This window comes from Chelonoidis abingdonii, chromosome 10 (assembly GCF_003597395.2).
Source record: "Chelonoidis abingdonii isolate Lonesome George chromosome 10, CheloAbing_2.0, whole genome shotgun sequence".
Classification (NCBI taxonomy): domain Eukaryota; kingdom Metazoa; phylum Chordata; order Testudines; family Testudinidae; genus Chelonoidis; species Chelonoidis abingdonii.
Window position 1 is genome coordinate 42,622,333 of NC_133778.1, and position 20,136 is coordinate 42,642,468.

At 40.0% G+C, this 20,136-nt stretch overlaps 1 protein-coding gene across 2 annotated transcripts in view; it reads right to left on the bottom strand.

Annotated features, from left to right (window-relative positions):
* CERS6 (ceramide synthase 6) overlaps positions 1-20,136 on the bottom strand; it is a 221,049-nt gene that overhangs the window by 89,753 nt on the left and 111,160 nt on the right. For both annotated transcript variants that reach the window (XM_032770951.2, XM_075070136.1), the window contains exon 4: positions 13,947-14,004. In XM_032770951.2, the coding sequence (XP_032626842.1) occupies positions 13,947-14,004 (58 nt within the window). The remainder of the gene's footprint in view (positions 1-13,946; positions 14,005-20,136) is intronic.

Sequence of the window (20,136 nt, forward strand, 5' to 3'; positions counted from 1 at the left end):
GGCCCACAGCCCGGGATGCTCACAGCCAGCCTATCAGCATGCAGGTCAGAGCCTGAGTCTCTGTGTGCTAGACAGTTCCAGTTCAGCAGCTCTGACCCCAGCAGCCTGTCTGCAGCCCCATTCTGGCGCCCACCAGCCTTGGTTACAACCAGCAAGGTGACCCCAACACACTACTAGTCCCGAATTTTCCCCAAGCCCTGAAGTGTCCAGCCCTCACCTGGACCACTCAGAGAAATCATAAGGTTTGTTGGTCCCTTAAAGAGACTTAAGCACATCACAGCTTATTAACTTAACTAGGGTAAATACACTCTTCCCTTCAAACACAGCAGTGAGTTGGTTCACTGGAAAAATAAAACAAATGTGTTAACAAAAGCATACAGGTTAAGTGATTCCAAGTAAAATGAATAAAAGCAGAGATGGTTACAAGCAAAAACACTCATCTAAAATCTAAAACTTAACCTAGCAAGGTACAGGCTTTGTTCAAGATGGTTTCTCTCTCTAATCTTCCATATTCCCAGCCATTGCTGACTTTCACCTAGTCAGGACCTTCCACAGAAGTACAAGATGATGGCTTTCCTGGTCTTCCTAGGTGAAAGATCTTTGTCTAAGCAGGTTTCTCACCTATATTCAGTTCCCAGAGACTTCAACTTCCCCTTGGTTGAAGCTTGCAAGAGCTCTGGCATCTTCTGTCTGTCTAGTGATGGATGCCAGAGATGGCTTCTATCTTTGTTTATGTCTTCCAAAGGTCAATTTTAAGGATGATCTCATGCTGTTTTTCACTTCCTGTGGTCTTCCCATCCTGCCGCTGATTTCTATGTAAATGGAGCTTCCCTCGTTTCCGGTCACACCTTGCGTAAGTTCTTTGGCGATGGGTAAATAGCTGTGAAATTCCCTCGTTTCTGAGAGAAACATGTTTCATTGTATCATTTCACAATTATATTAATCATCAGTGTGTCATCAGCTTTCAGAAAAGACCTTACTTGATACACTTTTTTAATACAGTAATACTGTATACAATCAGTTGATGCAATTATTTATCATTTGAGGTTCAGAGCCTCCTGACTTTATAATCGAGATAAAGTTTCCCTCTCCAATGCTGTCTCCTCCACCATTTGAAAGCTTTGTTTACAAAATGGACTTTCATTGTCTCTGACTGAGGACCAGCCTGGTCAGAGAAGCAAATACACATTTGTTTGTCTAGGGCAGACCTGTTTACCAACTCCCTCTGACAAGCCTGGTTTAAAAACATTTTAGTCGTCATTCCAGCATAAATCCATAGCTCTTAATACACATAGTGCACATACATAAGCCTAGAATATTAATGATCAATGAGTTGCTAGTTTTCCAGTGACATGTTACATGATACCTTTTCACTATAGATTATAAATGCAGTGAGTTGGGTTACACTGAATTGGTCAGGCCAACTTAAACTCATTACCTGATACCAGTGAGCACCTTCCCACTGGCACTGGGATGCTCTTAGGGTCACAGATCCATTGATGGATTTACAGTTGTAAAGGAAAGGGAAAGATAAGTCTCAAAACTCCCTTGGTGTTTTTTACTAAAGGTCTTAATGTAATTGTCACTTTATCTTTGGAATGCCTTGTGACATTGACACTCTGCATCTCAAGCCATGGCAAGTACGGACTAGCATTGGTGGGGGGGCGGAGAAGTACTGTTGCATGGGAGTCTGGGTGTCCTGGTGTGAGGATAGATAGGCTCAGCAGAATTTGATTTTTAACTTTGACAGATAATATCAATGTTTATTTTTAAGTATTTTTTTTAGATTATCGATTTTAATTTTCACAATTGGGTGAAATTATGAGGGAGGGGGTCAGCCAATAATTATTTAATATCAGTAGACATTTAGCTTCATAAATGTTAGAGCTTTATAACCATTAAAATGCAAACAGCCACTATCATATGTCAAAATATGCAAAGTAAATATCCTTAAATCAACACATTGTATCTGGTTTTTTCTAGTCAATTGCCAGTACAGTTGTAAGAAGCCTAATTCAAAAGATTTTGCCCATAAAGTTTTCAGTTCCCACAGCTAGGAGGTTTCAAAAAATTCAGGTCTTTTGTTACTGGAATGTACAATTATTTCCTAGAGCCAGCAAACTATTCCAGATTTCTAAAGTTCTCCAAATGTGAAGTTGTGTCCTTACTGCAGTACAAATCCCTGAGCTGCCCAAACTGTTTGGGGGAGAGGCTCATGCGATGTTTGTCTTGAACAATCTTTCCACAAACGCTGAAGTTACTGGCAATGACTGGGGTTCATTTCTCCAGTATTCAAGTGTTATGTGTCATTACAGGGTACTTCACGCAACTGTACAAGTCAAAATCATGCTTGAACTCTTCTGCCTTGCAGCATATTTTTATAGATGCTAATCTTGTGTGACATCAGACCCTTGAAAAATGGATCAAATGCTTTACAGTTGGCAAAAAGATGCTGAGCCACATACAGCTCAAAGAATACATTGCAGGATATGGTTGCTTTCAGTTTGCTTTGAAATTCTGATATGAAATCATGCATTGCAGATGAAAGGAATTGCCTTTTGGAGCCCACTGACTTGAGTTCCACTTCTTTTGCAGTATTACCTACATCTGCAGCAACTTGCAAACTGCAATTAAGCAGCATATCAGTGTATATTATTTTTCTATTTGAAAATGAACCTTGTATATTTTTCCTCAAAATACACAAAGAAAAGATACAATACCGTTGACACAGGCTTCCATCATCCTTGACCATCAAGCATAGTTTAATTGACTTTTTTAAGGTGGTTCCATCCTCTTCTTTAATGAGAGAGTCTATCACACTGTCCCTGTAAGCATGAATGAATTTTGCAGCCCTGAGCCTGGAAAACTAGTGCAATGGGACAACATGAGGGGACACAAGCAAACCCAATAGAGTGATAGTGCTTCTTGAACACTTTAAAGAAACGCTCACTTTTGCCTGTTGGTACACTTACACACCACTGAAGAACGTACCACAGATGTGTTGATGTCATGGAACTCATCAGTGTTGACTGCATGATCAATGATTACACGCAAAAGATGAGCAATATACAGAATGTGCAGCAGATGAGGATGCATTTCTTTCATGTCCTTTACCAGGCATTGCATGTACATCATGGAGTCACTGCTGACTGATATGCAGTTTTCCCACACTTGACTGTACTCTTGCAACATCGTGAATCCAAATCAAAATGATCCCTGCACTGCATTGAAGAACAACAGATGATTTTAATAAAATAGTATTTATTGATTTATTGTTGTCACTGTACAACACTGCAAGGATGTTAATTGCTGGCTGTCTCACACGAACTGGAGTTTTCATCAATTACTAAAGAGAATTTCTCACCACTTAAAGGATCTTTAATTGCAGCTTGGTGGTGAGCAAAAAATGTCAGGCAAATATTTTTCTTCCAGCCAATAACTTTCTGGGCAAGAGCATATTTGTCAAGCAGAGCTAATAAAAACCTCAAGCCACAGACAACTTTCATTGGAATTGCCTGAAAGCATAACATGAGCACCAGATCATGTGAAAATTCCACAGCTTCTTTCTTTTCTCTCGTTTTTCCAAAGCAGGCTTCCATTGAAGCCTGGGCTATCTTTGCTTGATGTCCTTTTAATTTCAAATGGTCAGTAATACGATTTGCCTGACAAGAGATGTCTGTTTTACAAACTGTGCAGTACAAAATGTCCTCATCACCCTTTCCAAACTTTTTCACCATTTTAAATTTGAGGTCAGAATATTCACTGCTGGCACCTGTGACCCCTGGGCAGTGAAGTTCAAAACTGGGACCACAGCACCCACTGTCACAGGAAACGGGCACTGTGGGACACCTGCTGGAGGACTGTTAAGGGTCAACACAGGTAATGCAATGCCTACACTGACAGAAGTAGGTTGACTTTGGCTCTGCACTGTTTTGGGGAGGAGAGTGTTTCTGCATCAATGGAATGGGGCACCTATATCGGCAGGAGACAAATTTATGTGTGGACACATGCAAAAATAAATCAAAACAAGACGACTTAAGTCAACCTAACTCTGTAGTGAAACCCTGTAACTGGTGATATAGAATGAAAGTTTCAATTTTTTCCAATACATTTCATTATGCAAGTAGCAGTTATAGCAAACCTCCTCTTATAATCAAGTTGCTCTATGAAAAACTGACTTCTTAGAAGAAAATTCCACTGCACTGATATTTTTAACACATTTGTAGTTATAATCATCACCACATAACTGCCTACATTTTCCCAATTAATGCACAAATTTTACTGCATTGTGTAAACTGATTTTATTATGCACCTGTGAATGTCACTAATCCTGTTAATCTCTTACTTTCTTAGTGGCCAGCATGCACTACCAATGGTCAAAAGGTGTAGAGAGACCAAAAAAAACAAAAAAAGGTTAAAAATGGAGTCAAACATACTCTGGCATGGTATGGAATATTATAAAGTTTGTGTGGTCTGTCAGATACAGGGCATCTGATTCCACATTTATGGCTCCATCACTCATCGCTCAAAGTGATCACAATAAAAACTTTACAGCTCTCCCGGAGCGTCTCCCAAGCATACACATGCCTGCCACGAGAAAGGCAGAGAATACATTTTCTCCCAACATCACAGCCCAGGTAAAGGGCAGGGTGAAGCAACATCACCTCAGGAGCACCAAGAACACAGGCTGCCACTTGGAGCTCCTCAGCATATAGGGGCTGCAGACCCACTACTTAGACCACTCTAGTGTTCATGCGGTTGGTCAGCTCCATTGGCCAGTTCATAAGTGATAGTGGTGGGGAGAGGGGGCATTGACTTGTCTCCTTTAAGGCACCTTGAGCCCGAGGAAGTAGAGACTACCCTGAGCACAGGAACTGGGGTTCTATCTGGCCATTAGCAGTCCGCACATGAAGAGAGGTGGGGAAAAAAGATCCCTACAACTTGGCTTTAAGTTAGCATATGTGCCATAAATATGTCCTTTATGTGAAATTTACACTATATCATTGCTTTCTTATGGTTTCCAAATGTAGTTAAATTATCTGTAAAAGCCTGTAACTGATCAACAGATTCAGCCAAATAACTCCACTGGATTAGTGTGGCTCCTGAAGAGCCAAGATATAGAGCTGCCATAGCCCTCTCTCAAACACGTGCCACAAAAATCCAGTTTTCTCTGGCATTTTTCAACATGACCAATTTATCTACTCCATCAGTTTACTTAGTGATCAGATCTTTAAAACAAATGAACACCAGCCCCCCAAATGGCCCTACCGTGGTCCTTTTCTAACAAAATTTCCAACATGCAGTTTCAGGTTTCTCAGCTCCAAAGAAGAATTCTCATTGAAGCTAGTCCACACTCTTTTGCAACTTTCTAATTTTCATGGGCAAAGATGGAAAGGAAAAAGGATGCAGAGGTTATGGGATGTCAAGTATCCAGAGGAAGAGCTTCAGTTCCACATCTTCTTAATGCTTTTGCTTTACAGAATACCGAGATACAGCATAATTCCAAGGACAGGCTACATGCTGTGGGCGAATTCCTGAAGTCCTTACTCTGCTTTTATACAGGGCTTGCTTCTGAACTATTGACGTTAGTGGGACTTCTAGTATTGACTTCAATGGGAGAAGAAGCAGGCCATTCACCCTTAATCAAGCAAACTCCCACTGATTTCAATGTGATTTTTGCTTAAGTAAGGACTTTGAATTTTGGCCCTATGTCAGTGATGAACAAAATATTCTAATATTGTCATTGGAACTCCAGGTTTTATTGTAATCAATCTTAGGGGGCTGCTCTGCAAGTCAATGATCAGTAGCTAATGTAAATGGAACAAGCTGACTTTTTATCAGAGCTCTGATTACTCTGAAAGCTCAGCAGAGCCAAAAGGGGAAAAAACCCATATCAATGATCAGAGTGGGAATAACATTAGTTATCTTCTGCTTTATGCTCCAGATCTCAGTGTTTTATAAGACATAAGGAACATCACAGCACATTTATCATCTTAGATTAGTTCTGAGTAGTCAGAGGCACACATCGTTTTTCTGTGAGTCCCTCACATGATGCCATCTCTTAGGAAAGCCCTGTGGCAGATCATTACTTCATAATTATTCTTCACACTGGTGTTGGCACTTGGAGCCAAATTTATGCCCGCATAACAGCACAGAAATCAAAGGAATTACATCAGGGATTAATTTGGCCTTTGGTGTTCTAAATCCTGATCTAATATTATCCCTATATGGATCATCTAAGAAGATGAAAACTCCTTTGATGGAAGAGAAGTCTACTGTTCACAACTCTAGCCCTGGTACTATCAAGGAGGAAATATATAACCCTAGTGTACAGTCACAAAATATTTTCCACAGCTGTCCTTACCATGGAATTATTTTGGAACAGTTACCAACCAAAAGTAAAAATACATATTGTAAGCAACTATGTTCTGCACACTGGCAGATAATTTTGCCTTTCATCCCCAACATGGCATTTTCTTACCTTATTTCATTACTGAAAAGAAATTATTAAAAATGAAAAGGATGGGAACAGGTAAAAAACCAAAAAAAATTCCCTTATTAGATGCTCTTTCACTGAGGTTTCTCTTAGTAAATACTTAATAACCCCACAGTACTTTATATATAGTGCCAAATTGAAAAGTCAGTTCAAGTCAATGGATTTACTTCTGATTTAGGTCAGTGTAACAGAGCACAGCATTAGGCCCACAGATATGCTGGGAGCTGGGATGGGTTTTTTCAAACCAAAATAAGGATAGGTTTTTTCAAACCATCTCCAATGGCTGACAGTGCCACCAGAACCCCTAATGGAATTAACGCCTTGCAGCTCTATAGCATACTTGTTACTCTTATATGAGAGAGGATTTAAACGTATACCTCAATTAAAAAAAACATATTAAGAGAACCAGAAAAGTGCTACCATGGTCAGGAGCAGCGCCAGGGTTTTTGGTGCCCTAGGCAGGGGTCCTTCCGTGCTCCCGGTCAGCGGCAGTTCGGCGGCGGGGGAGGGGGTCCTTCCGCGCTCCTGGTCTTTGGGGCACTTCAGCGATGGGTCCCGGAGCGAGTGAAGGACCCGCTGCAGAATTACCGCCAAAGACCCGGGGCGCGGAAGGACCCCCCGCCGCCGAATTGCCACCAAAGATATGGAGCGCGGAAGGACTCCCCACCGCCGAATTGCCGCCAAGGGCCGCAAAATGCCACCCTCCCAATTCCTGGTGGCCTAGGCGACCGCCTAGGTCGCCTAAATGGAAGCACCGGCCCTGACCATGGCTAAACAAAGTAAAAAGAAGCAGTAAGAGGCAAAAAGGCATCCTTTAAAAAGTGGAAGTTAAATCCTAATGGCTCGGGGATCTTCTGGCCATTAGCAGGCTGGGGCTCTAGTGGGGAGTGGGGGTGGGCTTGGGTGGAAGGGGCTTCACCCACTGCTCATGGTGAAATTCACCGCTGTGCAAAGATCCACACCAAAATAAAGGCCATCAAAATTGGTTTAAAGTGGTACTTAAGTGGTGTACAGGCCTATTACTATGTACAGGGATGAATTTCACTCTAAATGAAAGGTATGAAAAAAGTACAGACACAATTGTGGGAGACAATAAAAAAGCACAGAGACAATAATTTATCACACAGCAGCTTAGAAAGCACCCAGGTTTGGAAAGCCTAGCATTACAATCCATGCTGTCAAACTGAGTAGATTGCCTGTCTGAGAAAATGTGTCTAATGCAGTCCTCATTAAACAAGAAGTTGTTACCCAGATTAAGAAGGCATGTGCTGCACAGTGCAGATTGAAACATCAAATCTGGAACCAAGGTACAATTACAAAGGACTCAAGTTAATGAGTATTATTCTCTACTGATAGCTACCTTATCCCACACTTGTAAAACATAGGCAAGTTATCATCAGCACAAACAGAGATGGAAAAATTTCATCAATACACCTTCAAGCTACTATGCAAATCACATTCTCTAAGAGAGCTGCACAAACTGCACTTTAGAGACACTTATCAAACACAGCTCTTAAGGTTAGCATATTTCAAAAGAGGTTCCCCAAAAGAGGACACTGCAGAGAGAGAGGGAGTTGGAAGGCGGATACAATTGGGAGCTCTGAAGAGGGTACCTGCGGCAGGGGTACTCACTGGAGGTGGGGGACAATGTCGCTCTCTGTCACGGTGGCAGGGTGGCTGGTGCAAGCCCAGGATGCAATGATAACCGTCAATCAGTGCCTCTCTGCCAGACCCTCTCACCAGTACTGGGAACCTGTGCCTGGGTGGGCAGGATCCGGCAGCTGTGGCTGTAGGGGAATGGACCAATCAGCTGCCAATACACGGGAGGGACCAATTGGGAAGCAGATTATTAGGGGCTCTTTCTGAGTTGTAAAAAAATCCCAGGCATTGCCTGTTATTTGAAAAATATGCCCAGACAGAAGATGGAGGCTCAAAAACGAGGCAATTTTGGGGAAAACCCAGATGTATTGTAACCCTAACAGCTTTACTGGACTGGACCTGTCCCCCATGCAAGAGACAATATACTCTCAAATGCTGAATAATACACTTACTGGGCAAAAGATCAACAGAGAGAAAAAATTACTTAGATCTTAAAACAATCAAATTTCCCATTCTGGCATACATAGCAACATGTGGGAAGCTACAGTGGCAAACCAGTTTGCCATGAAAAAGTAATACCCAAAGCAGAGAATTTGGAAGGGAAATGGATTGTTCATCAAGAGAAGAAGATACTTTACAAGCAGAGGACAAGTCGCAGGCACACTTAGCAAACCATATTACTCTTCCCGGCCCAACCTTTGGGAAAGCCTCTGACATAATGGACTGGATCCTTTAACCCTCCAGGCATTCACAAATGCTCTTTCCAAACTAATTATCTTCAGCAAGAAGATCAATCAACCATCATTGCATATGTTCAGTCAGAAGCACCTGAATGCAGTTTCAATGGTTATACTCTATTTTAATAATACTGTGGCTATTTGAAAGAAAAGTACCGCATGTATTGAAAAGTCAGATCTGATGAATCCCAAATGGTTTATACATTAAGCATTTGTTTGGATCTTAAAGAGTCAAATGAACATGTAAAACTTGGTGATATACTGGTGGCATGTTCCATCCCATAAGATGTTGCAGTTGTCAACTTGATGAGCCTGTATAGATCTCTGCTAGAATTATGTCTGAGACACTGGCAGACAAGGTGCCAGCTATTTCCAAGGCTTCAGAACTCAGCAGAGCACTGACAAATTTATTGCTGGAAACCAGTCTGTTTCACCCACGTTTTAGTATGGTTAAGATGGATATTGAATTTATAATAAGGTGTTTAGGGTTTAGACTTTATGAAATACCTGTAAATTGCTGCATTCATTAATCTCACTTATATCTGTATCACCTGCTATAAGATAAGATTTAACTTTTTGCTTTGTAACTGTAAAAATGTTTGCTCTGAAACTTCGAACCCACTCAGCAGGGATTGTCTCCTATCAAGAAGGTCTATTAAAACTAAATGAGCCATTGTGAGGCATCACAAAACAAAGACTTTGTTAACTGCCCCCTCATTCCCACAAAGAGGCTATGTGCAAAAGGGTTTGTCCCATCAGCTTGAATACTGGAAGGAGAAATAAAAATGGCTGACAAGAAAATTTTTCATCTTTTGCTGTTTGGACTCTCACAGGGACAGTGTTATGAAACAGAAGCAGAGATCCCCAAGGTCAATCCAGGTTAGTCCTAAAAGACATTCAGAGTTGACAGATTACTACAACTCTCTCACTTTTTGAAACCATAGATTGTAACTTATTTGTGTATACATGCTTACCTTGTAATAACTCTCTCATTTCTTTTCTTAGTTAATAAATACTTAGATAAGTTTACTATAGGATTGGTTACAAATGTTGTCTTTGGTGTGAGATCTAAGGTACAAGTTGGCTTGGGGTAAGTGACCTGTCTTCTGGGATTGGGAACAACCTGAGTATTTTGTGATCTTTTGCGTATCGCAACCATCTGTTGCTAAGTCCAGCTTGCCTGGATGGCAAGATAGACTGGAATGCCCAAGGGGACTGTCTGTGACTCCATGGCAAGACTGTTACAGTGCTTTATTTTACTGGGTTGGGGAAATCTAATTATAGACCAGTTTGGGGTCTCTGCCCTGCTTCTTGACAGTCTACCCTGAGGTTGGCACTCACGGTCACGAGCCAGGGTATATACACACTCCTGGCTTCTCCAACCTGCTGGACCAAGTATATGGGCATTGAGCCTAAGTAGATTGTACTTAACAGGCTGCACATCTCTACTCTGGCATTGGAAAACTGATGCTGAGTAAGCAATAAGAAATCACCCTCTCTTGAAGAGATGGCTTTTCCAGAAGGGAGGATCTGTCTGTCAGACACAGAAGAGATTTTATTAAGCTCAACTTTGTTCTTTAACTTTCTAAATGAAGAATTAAGTGAATCTTGCAGTTCGTTCACTAAGAAAAAAGCAGAACAAAAACAACCAGATTATCTACCTCAGTATTATAATGAAGCTGAAAGGGCTGAAAGTGAAGTTCAAGGAAAAAAGTATTGTGGCTTTGGATTCCAATATCTGAATTTCATTCTTTGCAAACCCAAATCTCACTCCTACGTAGAGAGACAACACAGGCTTTGATCAGTGTGAAAGATCAATAATTCCATCATTTTGTTTTAGTTCCTGGGGTCGACAACATACATTTAAGGGGGCTGATATAAGTTACATCATTTAAATCCAATGACAATAATAATTCTGTTCACTTAGGGCCTGCGCGAAAGCTCACTGAAGTCAACAGGACTCTTTTCATTGATTTCAGCAAGTTTAGATCAGCCCCTTATTGCTTAGGGTCCAACTGCTCCACTCAATGGAACTATTCTCATGAGTTACTGTTCACTATTATGAGTACAGGGTCTACAATCAGACCATTAAAATATATACAGTGGCTATACTCCAAGCTGACACAGAGCTGTCTTCACAACAGGGTTGATTAATATAGATTATTTAAAATAAAAAATTAAAAATAAATCTGATTTTATTTAAATCAGAGTTTTTATTTAAACATATTTTTCCTCTTAAAAACAAATCTGTTTAAAATTAAATTTGAAATTATGATAACCTCCGTTAAGGTGTAAACTTATAGTAACCTATTAAAACATCTAAGTAAATAAATAAAAATATGCTGCATTAATGAGCCTTCCCCAAATTTTAATAAGTTAATGGGTGCTGCTTTTTGCTTATTTAGAGAATTAGAGGAAAACATCTTTAACTGCTGAGGTCCACTCAAACTTTATAAATGTATCACATAATGCTTCAGTAAGTATATTAGTTTCAGTCTTTACCCTGGAGAGAATGCTGATATTCACATTTTCCCAAATGTAAGTACTTTCATTTTCTGCGGTGCAGAAGAGCTTTTGTCTTAATTATTTTTCATAGTTCAGTTTAACTATGAGGTGCAGAGAGAAAGATTATTTTCCTCATTTGGACTAGTTCACTCAAAGTCACGAAACTGACTGGCAGCTAAAAAAAGCAGGAAAGCTTGTTTTCCTCTTAGAATCTCTGAATAAAAACCAGGTGGGAGGGGATGAACTCTAGTAATTCTAAAAACCTGAAGGATGCAGGACCAGATTTTAAAACATATTTAGGCACCTAAATATGCAGATAGCTGCCTCATGGGATTTTCAAAAGTACCTACATAGGGTAAGTGCCTAACTCCCATTGATTTCAACATCTTTAAGTACCTAAATATATTTGAAAATCTAGCTCATGCTAACCGGCAACAATCCATTAATTCGTGAACTACAGTTAATCCTTCCTGCAGTTAATAAATCAGTTAGTTTTAAATGAGAAACATATTTGATTAATTTACTTTTTTTCTTCTTAAGTATCCAGCACATTTAAAATAGTTTTGTTTAACTTATAAAAATAATTTTTAAAAGTTGTTTTTGTGCATTTTTAATTGAATTCTAATTTCCATCCAAATGCAACTTGACACAAATCTGGAGTAAAAAAATAAGAAATGCATCATCCACCATTTTCTAATAAAAATTGGAATAAATGTATATTAAGCTATATCATTACTTAAATAAATGTGTATAAAGAGAATGAATCTTTCTGGTTAGCAAAAAGAAGTACCACATTTATTGTAAAGGCTTCAGTTAGTTGCATATCAACATATTCTAATGGTTACCAACCAATAAGAATAACCCTTCCTTTAGGCATATAACTAAAAAGGACAGATTCAAAACAAGATTAAAATCAATTATTTAAATCAAGATTTCCTGCTTGCTGATTTAAATAAAATTATTTAAAAAAAATCAGTGTTTTAAATCACTTTGATTTAAAACTCAGTCCACCCTGCTTCACAATATTATAGTATAGGCTCAGAAATGTTGTCTGACATACTGTTATGTTCCTTGCAGACAATATCTTATGAGCTGGAAAAATTTCAAAGTAATAGATCCAGGGATAAAAACAGGGTTCCCTTCTCATTCCTCAGCATCACATCACTCTGACTACAATAACAGAATAACTCCACAGCAAAGTTCAGCTCTCTGAAGCAAGCACTATAACGACCATATCCTACTAAGACAATAGAAACCAGTCATGGAATATTCCCTTGCATTATTCACCATGACAGCATTCATTATCACCTCTTTTGGCTTTTGATACCACAGCCATAGAAGAGGATGGGGAAGTGGAGTTTTGGAACATTATCTGGAAGCTTTTTTGTCTGCACAGTGCCCCAGTTCAGGAATACAAGGTAAGTTTACTTAGGAGCAGCTCTTTCTCCTCCTTGTTGGAGATGCAGCATATATTCCCATTAGTGCTGGCCTCAGACAACTGGCTGAGGAGATGGCCATGTTCTCACTCTGCTTGGCCATACCCCTTTTAGAGTGTGCACATCTGCTGTATTTCCAGTCTCAAGCATTCCAACCTCATGAGGCAGATCTCAAAAAATCATGGAGATTGGCTTAAGCAGCATGAATTGAAAGAAAGAAAGAAAGAAAGAAAGAAAGAAAGAAATCTTTTCATTTGCCATCTGGCTACTAAGCCTTTATGACGCACTTATGTCACGTTTTCAAGCTTTTCTCCAAACCATGAAGGTTAGAACTGTACTTTGTTTTAAATGAAAGCTGAGATGTTCACGGAGTCTCCCAATTCCAGCATTCGGGGCTTTAAGAAAACATAAAATATGTCACAAGACTTGCACTAAAACAGAGTTTGCAATACTGCAACAGACTCCATGACCATGCTCATTACCTCCTGAGCTGGGGTTAACGGAGCAGAATTCCCTGAGCTTCCCCTGTGAAGTGGGGTTGAGAGCAAACATTCATTTCTGATCAAAGAATCCATAGGAAACTTCCTGGAGAGTCCTCTCTCCTACATGGGTTATTTTCACACAGGAGAACACAGGGCCCAGCATGAGGACAATCTAAATATAATCATGCTTTAAGTATAACTATATCTCATATCAAGAACCGTGAGCAGCCTAACACCTATTGGGAAACCAGGGTTGTTGTTACGACAACCTTTTCGGCATTCAAATGGTTTTTCCAAAGTTCTTTTCTTTTTTGTTTAAAAAGTAGTAGCTTGAAGGGTTCTCTGCAAAGTACCAATTGCAACTTATTTTGTAATTGAAACAAAGCACATCTTTCTTAGCGGTGACTGATGATTTTCTAAACCATTGCTATATATTGTACATACATACACCGCTACCTCAATATAACACCACCCAATATAACTCAAATTTGGGTATAATGCAGTAAAGCAGCGCTCCGGGGGGCTGCACACTCCAGTGGATCAAAGCAAGTTCAATATAAGACAGTTTCACCTATAGTGTGGTAAGATTTTTTGGCTTCCAAGGACAGAGTTATGTCGAGGTAGAGGTGTATAACTTTAAACAGATTTGTAACCAGTTATAAAAGCACAATACAATAATGAGAGCTCCTACCTTTTTCAGGAACCGGACTCCATAGGTAAATATATAAAGGTAAAATGTAAATCTCCACCTGCAAAAGGTAAAAGAGATTGACTCTATGATCTTAGCTTTACATATTTTGCAGCACAACGTTTAATCTCCATTACATCATAAGCTTAATGCACATCGACCAATCAACATAAATTCTTTTCATTCAGAAGATTGTTTCTAATCACCAGGGCCTTGATTCAGCAAAGTTCTTGAGGACACGCTTAAGTCTTGCTGAAATAAATGGGAGTCAAGCACTTGCTTAAATTTAAAGTTAAGCACCTGCCTAAGTGCTTTCCTGAATCACAGTCCTAGTATTTTGTCTTTTTATGCAATTACGTTCCTTAGGACACATTTGCTTCCTTTGGCCCAAGCTGCAGAGAGTTTTGCCTGAGTGAGGATTGCAAGATTGGGTCTTTGGCCAAAAAGCAACTATTAAAGCACCAAATTTTGGCTGATTTCCTTATGTTCAAAAAGCGTTTATTTTCATTTTAACCTTAATACATAGGATAAAACCTTCCCTGTTGTCAGATCAGTGCAAGCATTTAAGGAAGACATAAACACCTCCCAACAGTGCTTTTAAACGACATGCCCTTCTCATATCTCAGCACTAACAAGAGAGTATTTTATGCTTTCTGCTACTAACACATGAGGTTTCTTAGATTATAAAAATGTGCTCTGCTGTAGGGAACAGCATCACCCAAGTGAGACTGGAGCTCTGTAGTGGGCTCTAACTACTAGTTCCTGGGGTGGGAATGACTTTTTCCCAGAGGTCTCAAGTGAACAGTTGATAAGCACACCTGCAAATCCACATATGGTGCGCTCCCCAAAGGTTTTGTTATTATTACTAAGATGATAGAAGCTCCTAATTAAAGAATGTTCCTAACTTTTCCACTCCCCCATACCCTTGACACAGCAAGTCTGTCTTCCGGGGGCTCCTTCGGGAGAGGCAGGGAAAGCACAGATTAGAACCTGGGGTTGAAGGATGCACCAGTGCAGCTGTAGCACTTAGTGAAGATGTGAGAGGCGGTAGCTATATTGACAGGAGAAGCCCACCCATTAACATAGTGCTGTCTATACTGGGTGTTAGGTTGAAATAACTGCGTTGCTCAGGGGTGGATTTTCCACCCCCCTGAGCGATGCAATTACACCAACATAAGTTGGTAGTGTAGACCAAGCCTGCGATGCAACAGAAAGCCCAACCAAAGTCCCAGCTGCAGCAGCGGGAGCCTGACCCACCCAACAACGTCATGGTAAATCAGTCTGAACCAGACACCGTCTGCCTAGGAGGTGGGTGCCAGACCCAACAGAGGACAGAGCCAAACAAATCCAATCCAGCCAGAGACAAATGAAGAAGGAAGCCAGCCAGAATGGACCCGTGATTACCTGCTGGCCCCGGGGCCTGGCTCAGAAAATACAAGTCACTGGGAAGTGGATGGAGATCTGGGCAAAGCTAACACAACATAACTTCTGGAGGAAATTGCTAGATTCCCAGGAGAGGCAGGTTTGGCTACACACATGGGAGGCAAACACCAGTAGCTTACAGTTAGTGATGCTTACAGCAGACATAGTGTCATAGGGTGACAGTGGCCCTTTAGGAGGAAAGAGGCCACTGTACCTGTGACTTGTCAGCTATCTCCTAACTGAGCTTTAAGAGAGGGCACGTAGGCCATACAAGTGGTACAGCCAAACAACAGAGAGAATCAGTTAGGACAAGGGCAGAGGAGAGCTGTGTGGTTCGATCAGAAAAAGGGCAGATGAGAGCTACCGGACACAAAGAAACTGCAGGAGATCCTTGAAGGAAGCTGTAGATGGTTCCTGGAAGAAGGCTGAAGGCAGGAGAGCAGCAGAGAGTTTTGCTGGCTGACCTCCCCAAGCCAGAAAGCCAGAGCTGGAGAGGGCTGAAGGCCAAAGAGCAGCAGAGAGAGTAGACTTCTGGCTTCTAAGTCAGCCAGCCAAAGCCAAGGGCTAGATAGAGTTGAAAGGAGGTGAGCACTGGAGGGGCCTGCTCACTGACACCTCCACGCCAAAGACATGGAGCCAGTAGATGGCAGAGGGTTGAGTGCCAGGGTGGTCCCCTGGGGAAGAGTGGGATTGCACTCCAGCAGGAAAGACTAGGGTGGTTTTTCTGGTAATGGTACAGAGGAGGGCCAAAGAAGAGCCTAGATAACGTCGAAGACACCAGTGTGTGGTATGTGCTGTGTTGATGGACTACACAAGATGTGGGTACTAGAAATGGAGTATGTTTGAGGACTTTATAGACTATTTTGAATTATGTTTTCATAATAAACCAATACCTGAAAAGGTATTATTAGATAGGAGAGCTGTCATGGAGTTATTGGAGACTCCAAAGGAGGAGAACTGAGGAGGCATATACTGGCTGTGCCTCGGCCTGCTGCAGGAGGGCCCTTAAGGCGGGATCACCTTGTGAGAAATAACTTGGGCTCAGCATGGACTGATTTAAATCACTGGATTTTAATAATAATTTAAATCAGCAAGCAGGAAACCTTGATATAAATCCTGTTTTGTATTTGTACTTTTTAGTTGTTTTCCTAAGGAAAGGTTGATTCTCGTTAATTGATAATCATTAAAACATGTTATTTATGACTAAATACAGCCTTTACATTAATTTTGGTGCTTCTTTTTGCTAACCAGGAAGATAATATATCTATTCACATTTACTTAAGCAATTATATAGCTTAAGTTACATTTATTCAGATTCTTAATTTTTACATTTTTTTATCAACTTAACACATGGTGAATTTACTAAATGATTACATTTTTACTTGTGTTTTGTGTCAAGTGCTATTTGGATGGGAATTCAAATTCAATAAAAAATAAAAATTTAATTTTTGTTGTTAAAACTACTTTTATAGTGCTGGTTACATATAAAAAAAGCTTAACAAAAAGTTTATCAAAATGTGTTTGAATTTAAAGTTGATTTATTAAATGAAATATTTTATGCAGGTAATGAACTGAACTGATTGCTTCTGGTAAGCGTGTCTTTCAAGATTTTAGAACCTTGTAGAGCTCATCCTCTCACACTCAGTTTTTATTCATAGTTTAAAAAAAGCTCCCAATTGGTTTCTTAACTTTGAATGAACTAAACATTGAACTGAAGTAGCTGAAATGAAGAAAATATTCTCTCTATGCCTGCAGAAGAGGCTTCTTTCATCAAAAGCCGGTTTTCAAGAAACAAGCTCCAGTTGCTTCCAGCCATTCAGGGATTTGACTTTCTTTAAAATTTGGCAGCAAATATGTACTACTAAGTATTAATTTTGTATTTAATTTAAATTATTAATAGCTTATAACAAGTTTAGGCCTTGATATAGGATGTCACTTTAATATTAAATAGAATTTAAAAAAAAACACATATAAATTTAAAAAATCCTGAGCTTCATTAACAAGTGATACTAACATGTACTGGAGGAAACAGCTAGCTGATCATGGAGCACTAAACATCTCAAGTAAAATGTACTATTTACTATCTTCTGTCTCCTCAGTAAAATTGTTTGGTTGCTGTTAATTGCCCCTGATGCATTTTAGTGCATTTTTTGAGCAGATTCTAGGGAAGACACATTGCTTTGTTTACGGAGAGTTCAGGCTACATACAAGCAACTAAAAGGAAAGATCAGATCTAGTTCATAAAAATATAATGAAGGACAAATTGCGCAGAAAGTGTATGTAAAAATGCCAGTGAGATTCAAAATGTGACTGGTCTAGCTGAACAGAAGCTGCCTCTTGTTCATCTGTAAGATACAGAGCTGCAGAGATGAAATTGCTTAATTGGTATTACACAAATATTGGTCCTCTCACAAGCTCGGTACTACCAGCAACATAGTGTGTATGATTCATGTTGCCACATTCCCCAGGGACTACTGCACAAACCTAGTATTCAGATAAAGAATGTCGCCTCTGGTATTGGAAAGTCTTCTAATCATGCGCAGGCAGGAAACAGCCAGGATAGCGAGATGAAGGAATGTAAGAGTTTCCTTATGAGCCAGGTCCTGGAACAGTGAACCTTGCTCCAGAACTGCCAAGTCATGCAATTCATGTGGTGGAGTTTGCAAGACTCTGCCAATGCAAATCAATCAATCAAGGGGAACAATTCAAAACTATCATTTTTAACTCCATGGAAAATATTACTGCTGACATCCTTCCCCTTCCTCCACTGCCCAGCTCCCTCTCACTCATACCAAGTGTGAGCAGTTACAATAACTACCTTTCACTGACAGTTGTCTGCTTTAAAAACCCCTCCTAATATGATCTTTGTTGCATTTTTTCTCAAGGCAAAGTTCATAAAATTGCTGTGGTCACTTGCACCTTGTGTATGAAAGACACACTACTCCACACAGACTGAGAAAGCCTCTCCTCCAAGTGATTCACAGACTTCTGACATATGTTCAAGGTGAAGTTTTAAATGGTTGACCTCTGGGGCTCCACCATCCACACAGTTCTCTAAGGAGGCTTCTTTTGCTTAGCCCTGCAGAAGGCCATTGAAACCTGTGACTGCTGTATTTTGCTGCAGCAGCCACTGCAGAGAAAGAAAACTTTTTACCCTGAGATGTGCAGATCCAGAACCACTGACTTCCAGTTGTGAATGTGCACCGCATTTTGCATGGGGCCTATTATTTTGAAGACAGAACATTGAATCATCCTGAAGTCTAATGAAAGACAGCACAAAACTCCCATTGACTTTAGTGGTGCAAGGACCTCACCTATATTCTTATTACACAAAACCAGGTGCCAGAATTCATGATGAATTCTATTCACAATGAGTTATTCAACAACCTATAGGGCTGGACAAGTTGTTATAAAGAAAAATTGTTTCAAAGACTAGCAGAATCTGCATCAATCAACTTTTGCAGTAAGTTACTCCATTAGCTTTAGCTGTAGAATGTCTTAAGCTTGCTCTCCGAACATATGAAACAGAACTGCAAAAGGTTTTCTGTTACTCCATGTCAGGCGGCTTTCAAAGGAAATTTTGCCTGGTTTAGCACCAAGGATGAAATCCTGATCCCCTATATAAAGCCCATAGGCTCTCTCATGCCATTTATGTATAGTCCTACATTGTTTCAATTAACAGTAAAACACTTATTGTTTATTGTTTCAATTAACAGTAAAACACTTGAGACCACTGTCTGGGTAGACACATTCATATTAGCTATATAATTAATAATATCAATGTTAATAACCTGAATTCATTTAAGTTTGGAAGAAAAATAATGTAACTGGTTTAGCTACTTAAATAATCAATTGACTAACAATTAACATGCAGTATTTAGTGAAGCTTAACTGCTACATGGTCTAGTATAGAGTCAGCAAACATCAATGACCTTACTAATCAGTTGGTATTTAATAGATATCTGTCTTTATTAAATCTGAATAAATATAACAATTAATACTAGATGTGTGTTAAATATAATTAATATATACTAAGCACTCTAAAATATCCATTCAATTAACTCTATAGTTGAGATGGTTTAGATTGAGGTTCATGGACCATTATAGCCTGAAGAAATAAATGGACAGCAAACTGATATCAGCATATTTCCTACAAACAGTCTTAAAACTGGAAAAGACATGATCAGTGTGTCAGCTGGCGGACCCATCGGTAACTGTGTTGTGGATTTACCACTAGCTCTGAGCAAGAGACTGCATGTAGCTGTGCTGCCACAGGAGCAGGCCAGGGATTGAATTATAATTCAGTTCTGTGCCTGGTTTCTTATTTTGCTCAAGAGAGAAAGTAATCTGAGTCTGCTCTGTACTTCAAGCAGATTATAACCCCCTCCCTCCAGGGCCATGGTGTGGGAATGAGAGTAGCAGGCCCACGGAATATCTGCCGCGACCCATAATGAGGGTAGGAAACCAGCCTGAAGTAGGACTATGGATGCTCTCGAAGTTAATTTGAAAGTTAGTTTGCTCTAAATGAGTCACCAATTCCATTACGAATTAAACAATTTCTGGGTCAATACTGAAGGTCAATAGCACAGGGGAGGGGGAGGAGTGGAATAGGACTCCTAAAAGATTGCCAGCAGTGTTATATCTTAAATTATCAACCAATAGCAGAACAAGGGAACCTGAAGAGTTTCTCCAAAGGCTTGTCTACACTGGGGGCGGAGGGAATCGATCTAAGATACGCAACTTCAGCTACGTGAATAGCATAGCTGAAGTC